The sequence below is a fragment of the Hibiscus syriacus genome, unplaced genomic scaffold, assembly GCF_006381635.1.
Source record: "Hibiscus syriacus cultivar Baekdansim isolate YM2019G1 unplaced genomic scaffold, ASM638163v2 tig00111640_pilon, whole genome shotgun sequence".
Taxonomy (NCBI): domain Eukaryota; kingdom Viridiplantae; phylum Streptophyta; class Magnoliopsida; order Malvales; family Malvaceae; genus Hibiscus; species Hibiscus syriacus.
Genome location: NW_024063142.1, coordinates 232,553 through 240,009, shown reverse-complemented (window position 1 = coordinate 240,009; position 7,457 = coordinate 232,553). Strand labels below are relative to the sequence as shown.

General features: G+C 39.3%; 1 protein-coding gene and 1 pseudogene across 1 annotated transcript; both read right to left on the bottom strand.

Annotated features, from left to right (window-relative positions):
* Window positions 1-2,365: 2,365 nt before the first annotated feature.
* On the bottom strand, window positions 2,366-6,161 carry LOC120166524 (annotated as a pseudogene).
* LOC120166467 (mediator of RNA polymerase II transcription subunit 15-like) lies at window positions 6,138-7,042 on the bottom strand. Its single transcript, XM_039175721.1, has 2 exons — window positions 6,941-7,042; window positions 6,138-6,889 (listed from the first exon to the last, which is right to left on the bottom strand). The coding sequence occupies exons 1-2, from the start codon at window positions 7,018-7,020 to the stop codon at window positions 6,142-6,144; spliced, it is 828 nt and encodes a 275-aa protein (XP_039031652.1). The 5' UTR covers window positions 7,021-7,042; the 3' UTR covers window positions 6,138-6,141.
* Window positions 7,043-7,457: the final 415 nt, after the last annotated feature.

Sequence of the window (7,457 nt, the reverse complement as noted above, 5' to 3'; positions counted from 1 at the left end):
TAAATCAGAGTCCATACTAAAAAATACTAAATAGCATATGTACTAAGCTAAAAATAAACCATAAATCATGTACAGGACTAAAATAAAAAAAAAACAGGAACATAAGGATTCAACAGCAGTTAAACCAATTTCCACATGATGATTAAATTACAACACTTATAAATGCCGTGACCAAAATCAAATGTTAATAGAAATGTCATAACAAACAATAACAGTACTAAGTTATAAGTTCTGAAAACTTATTGCTCGAAATCAAAGAAATTATCATTTCATTTAATGGTCTAACAATATGATTACAAGACCCTAGGGACTAAAAGTGTAGTTAACCCACACGAGGAAAATGCAGAACCCTTCTTTCTAAAACACGGCCGTTTCACACGGGGCATTAAAGCCCTAAAACGAGATTGGCCCTCATTCCCTCATCTCTACTTCTTCTCTTCTTAAAACAGAGAGCCAAAGAATGCTCTCAAAGTTCTCCCTCTCCGCCTCTGTCTCCGCCGTGGAGAGAAAAAAAAAAGGCCACGGCCGCCGCAGCCAGCGGCGATGGCTTGAGAGATCAAACCACGACCAACCCTCCTCTCTTCCTTAGAACAAATAACCTTTCTCCTACCCCAAGCAAAAAAACCGAAAACCCCTATCCGAAAACCCTAGATCCAAAATAAGGGACAGTTTACCTTCAATGCGGCCTTCTCTGTTCTGGCTAGGCTACAACGACGAGGTTTTCTACAAGGGTAAGATCTCCTTCACTTTGTTTTTTTTTTTAGCCCTCCCTCTCCTTTTCTGGTTATCACCCCCTCTTTTCTCTTCTTTTTGTCTTTTATCTTTTCTTGCATGTGGATTTCCCTTGAGATCATGATGATATCTAGGTAGATAGCCTTTGATTTCTCTGATTTAGGTGAATAAAATCCCGATTTTTCGGGATTTTCGGGTGTTATTTTAATGGGTTTTTAGATTTGGTAAGTTTAGGCCACTATTCTTTGATTTGGTTACTGTTTTTACAGGGACCGGTCACTGTTTGATGGATGGATTCTTCACAGCTCCGATGACAGCGGCGGTGAGGGAAGCAGCCAGCTTGACCGGCTGGGCAAATGAAGGTCCAACGGCTGTGGCGGCTGAGGCAGAGAAGGGTCACACGGCGGCTGGAAGGGGATTAGGGTTGAAACCCTAAATTGATTTAGGGTTTGAAACCCTAAATTGATTTAGGGTTTGAAACCCTAAACTGATTTAGGGTTTGAAACCCTAAACTGATTTAGGGTTTGAAACCCTAAATTGATTTAGGGTTTGAAACCGGGATTGGGCCAATGTAATCTGAATTGGGCTTAGGGTCTCTGGGCCAAATGGGCTTCGGGTTGTTGGGCCTCTGTAATCTGAATTGGGCTTAGGGATTAGGCCTGCAAAAATTGTAATAATAAATAATAATAAAATAATAATATAATGATAATAATAATAATAATAATAATAAAATAACGGAAAAAAAAACCCGGACAAAAACGGGTGTTTACACTAGTAATTAAACTTTCAAAAAGAAAAAGTAGTAAGTCGTCTTTGCATTTTAGCAGTCATGGCATCGTTACTTTGTTTGTAATGCTTGAAATTCAATCTTTAATTTTAGATCATAGAGGCGGCAAGTTGAGGAATCAGAAATATTTAGCATTTATGTGAAGCCAGGGTGGAAGAAAGGAACCAATATAACATTCCCGGATAAAGGAAACGATCGAGCAGCAAAATCAGCTTCCGGCAGACCTTGTATTTGTAATATATCATATGCAAAAACAACCAGGGTACGATGCAGGATTTTAAGTTGCAAGGACGAACTTGAACTTATAAAATTTTTCGGGGCAACTTGATCTTATAAAATTTTAGGGGAGGCGAAAATAGATATTATATAGAAAATATTTAAAAAAAATTTAAAATATATAGTAATTTTTTATTTTTAGGTGGGCAACCGCCCCCACCCACTCCCCCTAAGTCGATCCCTGTGCACCACCCAAGCCATTGTTTAGGCTGAATTGAAACACCAGAGCTGTAACTTTACCCTAATATCGGATTATTTATTTATTTATTTTCTTCCTCTGTTGTATTGTGTAATTCATATATTCTTGAGGGACACGGGTTGAAATTGTATACGCAATGTATAATCGTATTTATATATTTGTAACTGTAAACTCTTAGAGCTGATGATATATGGACTTAGATCACTATGAACTTGAGTTACATAAGCTTTTATGGGAGTTGAACCTCCTCGAATGGCCGATATCAATCACGAGGAATCACATTTTTAAAATTTGCATGAATAGCTGATACCGACTATTTTATTATCATTCTTGTTTAAATAAAGAAACTACGTTATGAAAAAAGAAACTCAGAGAAGATTAGATGAGAGCGAAATGAAGCGGCTACATAAACGATGGATTTACAAGAGGATGGAAACTAAAAGCCTCTACTGTGGGGAGCATCTTTTCGCCAGGCAGGTTGCCTGGTTCCTACGGTTGTTCCGTAAATTTTAGGTCCATTAACAGATGGTTGGCCTGGGGAAGGTGAACCAGGCGGAGGAACCCACCGATTCCCGTGTTGACCTTGAACATGCATGGCTGGTAACGTCTGGTGGGGCAACTGATGAGGTGCCTGCATCGGCTGTTGAAATCTACGAACCTTGCCATGTGGGGGCTGCAGATGATGCTGTTGAGATGTTAGGGGCTGCCATTCAGGTATATCATCGTCATCGTCATCCCACTGTCGCATCGAAACCCCTACAGGTCCATTATTACTATTCGATTGTCCATACTTCTATATCAGCTCCCTCATTTGATCAACAGGGTGAGATGATCGACTATGTAAATGAGAAGAGGCCATCCCAACACGCTGAGATTGGTACCCAGTGGGGTATTTCGGGCCATATGGGTTTGAATCACCCGAGAAATTGAACTCGGGTAGGTCACATTCATAACGGGATGCAGCAGGGCCGAATCCTGGGGGTACGTTATCGTCATCAGGAGGGAGAGGTACGGAATGTAGAGGAGGTCCAACATGGGTAGCACTAACTGAAGTAGGTTTTGGTGGGAAATTAGTATTCATGTTGGTAATAGCATCTTCCTTTTCATGAGGTCTAACAGGAGTAGGAGTAAAGTGTTGCTTTTTGGAGGTGTATTTATGGTGCGACGTTGAGTTGGGTGAAATTAATTGAGCTCTTCTCCATACAACAACACCAATTAGACCATTATCAACAGCTTTAAGAGCCTGAAGTTGGTCCATGGAGAGGATATTAGTCAGCCTTTCAAGAGTTTTAGCGTGTGGAGGACAAAAATATATTTCAACTCCAGGGCTAGCCTCGGCAAAACCCAGTCTCCCGTCCAAAATATATGAATCAGCCGCCTGCACGAGGCCAGCATTTTAAGTTAACCGTACAAATAATAAGATAAAAGACGGAATCCTCATTTCCATGTTTCTTATATTCTTTACCTCAACAAGGCTCCCAGACTCACTCTCGGTTGATCCCTCCTTGCAAACTACATGAACCACCTGCAAAACATCAGAGAGTTGCATCAGTTTAGCGAGTTCACCAATTATAAAAGGCCCGTTTTCAACCCCCCCAAAAAAGCAAATCAAATTTAATTCCTCCTAAATAAAATGGTTTATTATAGTTGCTTCAGGGATCTCAAATATTTACTCTACTATTTTTATGTTTCGAGTTTACCGAACGTTTGACTTGCCAAGGGAAATGAATTTGAACAATATTAGCGACGTTTTGTTCCTTGAATCTATTTCCTGCGGAATTCGTTTGTACAAGGCGACGTTTATTGCTTTCCAGATATTCATCGCTCAACTGTACGCAATGCCAATCAGTTTAATCCCTTCCTTTCAGATGATGCAGTCAATCTTTTCATTAATATACCTTGTTCTCCATGTTTCTTGTTCAAATCAAACGAGGAATATTGTTCAAGTTCCATCTCTTTCGTCTTTTCAATTTTTACGTTAAGGCTTAACAAATTCCCCCAAAGCTTATCAATGTTCCATAAATGAGATTTACCTCTATACTGAACAAAAATAAACAAATGGAAGCCAAAAACTGGGATAAAAAAGTTTTCGGTACCCCAATTTTCTTTTGGGAAACAATATGGCAGTACAGGAAGCTCTTGGAGACTCCGGGACATAGGAAGCTCTTGGAGAAACTTCTCGAACGCATCAGGTCTGACTCGGCCCTTAATATCAAGAAGGCTAGGCCAGTCCTTTGTAGTAGTTTTTTCACCACTGCACCATGAAAAATTAAATAGTTAATATGCGCAGCAACCCCTACCTTAATATAATATTTGTAATCTCCTCCTTATGAGGTTAAAATTCAAGGACAATTACTGAGCAAGTCAAAAAAAGAGACCATAACAAAATATATAATCACGTAAGCCAAAAAAGATATTGGGTGTCTTCCACCAATTTATTTAAAATTTCCACCTAGAAGTGATCATTCCTCTTCAAGCAACACACTATAATCTAATTTCATCTAGATTCATTTGTGATATAGTTAAGCTGTTTTCACAAAAAAAACACATGCCTCTGCACCCATCCGACTACACAGATAAGATGAAATCAGTATTGTGGTATGTAGCATCAAAACAGAAGCATATACGAACAGATACACGAAGGAAAGAATCATAATAAATTATGATCAGGAAAAAAGAAAAGGAGCTACGAACAACCTAGGCTTGCCTAACATGCTGCTTGCACAACTTACCTCTTAAAAATACAAATGACAGAGGTCATGGATGAGATGTTCAGCTGGAGCATCCCTTCCCAGACACGCTCACCCTGCAAAGGGGCCACAGAAACTACAGTTTCCTTTTTTGTAGGATTGTCATTCAGCTTAACATCTGAATCAGATTTAAGATTGCTTGAACCAGTGTTGCCATGTTTATTAGGCATTGTATCCAAAAGATCTTGTGAAGCTAGACCAGAAGACTTTGAGTGAGACCCAACTTCTGAGTCATTCTTATCAGAAGTGGATGTGCATCTCCAGGTAAGTTCTCAAATGGAGGTTCTGAATCAAGAGATTGCATGAACTCGTCAAGGGAAACAATTGGGGGAAGAATATCTGCATCCTTCAATTCATCCTCTCCCATCAACCCTTGAATTGGATCAGGTCCTTCACTTGAAGGAATGGTAATGGTAAGATTTGGGTCTTCTGGATTATTCCTTTTACCTGCAGCATCGGATTCATCTTTATTCCCAACAGTATCATTCTTAGAAGCTTGTTTTGAATCAGTTTTAGGTCGCTGGGTGACTGAAATTCAAGCTGAAACTTCCACCGCAGAACTGTCAATTTGTTCCACCTCTACTTGAACTTCACCCTTATGTGTTTTCCTCACCAAACGTCTAACATCAACTTCTACATCAGGCAAAACTACCATTTGAGCAAGCTCTTCAGCTTTAGCTTGTCGCCACTGAGAAAGCTCTTTAGAAGCCAGCTCCTCAGCACTCATAGAACATAATAGTTCTGGGGGAATTTCATCAGTCATAACTCTTTCTCTGAGTTCAGGGTTATTATGATCCTTTAAGTTAAACAACAGAGATCTGCCATTCTCCTTATACTTTTTATTCACACCACCAAATAATTTAAAGAGCTCTGCTTCAATTTGATATGCCAACTCTTGTGGAGATGGTAATGATTGCTCTAAATCGTCCTTTCCCTTTTTCTCATTATCCGGGATTTGTTTTCCATCAATTTCAAATTCTTTTTCCTTTGCCACATCTATTTCAGGTGCTAATACCCAAGAAAGGCCATTTCCCTGCAAAAGCTCATCTCCAGCAAAAATGTTGTCACTAAATGGAACATCCTCATCAGGTAACCTATCGCTTTTTTGAAGTTGCTGCCCATCATATTGCAAAGTTTGAGAAGCAGCATCATTATTTCCATCAGCAGAACCACCAAGATTGGAGAGCAATGTCCCTTGCAGTTCTGCAGGTATAGCGCAAACAGAATCTGAATTACCAGAACTCAAATTAGCAGTGTGAGAAACATCTTCTCTCTTCCCAGGGGAACCTACAGCTTCACCATTTGATTTCTTCTCCACCATTGCATTTTCACCTTGCTTCTGAGAAACCATGGCTAGTGCACCAGTTAAATTCTCCCGCATCTTGGACCTCACAGATTCAAATGACTCCTTTTGAACCTTTGGTAGTGGGCCCCCTTTGTGCAGGCTGATTTCTTGAAGCTGTTGACCCAGATTTATTTGGAACTGCTTTCTTGTTTGATGCTGAGGAAGACTGTGATCCAGGTGAATTGGAAACTGTCTGCATCTGAACAGGTCTTTTACTAGGAGCAGACATTGGTTGCAACCAAGGCCTGTGTTCCATTTGTACCACTCTTTTGTTTGGAAAAGATAACGTTTGAGGAATAGAATTAGGAGAAATTGGTTCCATTGGTGCTTTGCGCTTTTTCAAAGTTGGTAACTGGTGTTGTCTCGGGCTATCCAACTTGGTGGGAATTATTTCTCCTACAGGCTTATCAGACATTAAGAGATGTTGTGGTCGCTGAGTATATGTTTCGGAACCAATGTTTCCACCTTGTTGCTGTTGTGGTAGTTGAGTAAATGTTTGGGAATCAATGTTTCCACCTTGCTGCTGTTGTGGCAGCTGAGTATATGTTTGGGATCCAATGTTTCCGCCTTGTTGCTGTTGTGTTAGCTGAGTATATGTTTGGGATCCAATGTTTCCGCCTTGTTGCTGTTGTGTTAGCTGAGTATATGTTTGGGATCCAATGTTTCCGCCTTGCTGCTGTTGTGGTAGCTGATTATATGTTTGGGATCTGATGTTTCCAGCTTGCAGTTGTTGTGGTAGCTGATTATATGTTTGGGACTCTGTGTTTCCAACTTGTTGCTGTTGTGGTAGCTGATTATATGTTTGGGACTCGGTCTTTCCACTTTGTAGCTGTTGTGGTAGCTGATTATATGTTTGGCACTCTGTGTTTCCACCTTGCGGAGTTGGTACCGAGGCAAACTGTGACCCGAGATCATTTGACACAAATCCCATTTGCCCAATAGGCGTATTAATAGGTATCTGGTGCTGCAAAGATTCATAGGTTGGATATACATATAATTTTAACTGAGGACATGCTGCAAAGATTATATGCTGCAAAGATAGCTGCATATACATATAATTTTAAAAACAAAATATGGCTGGATATACATATAATTTTAACTGAGGAAACACTCGGATCGATTATTATCCAAATCCAAAAATGAAGGGAAGGTAGAAAAAGAGAATTAGTTGTATATTTTGATTTCACTTGATATTATCCTAAAATATCAGTTTTAATCCCTTTTAGTATCTAAACTTTTAATTTTTTTTAAAATCATATTTAAAATTTATTTTTTATTTTATTTTAGTATGCATGAAAAAAAAATTAACACTGATTTTTTAAATATTTGTTTTGAAAGTTTAGGTACTAAAATTGATACTAAAATAGT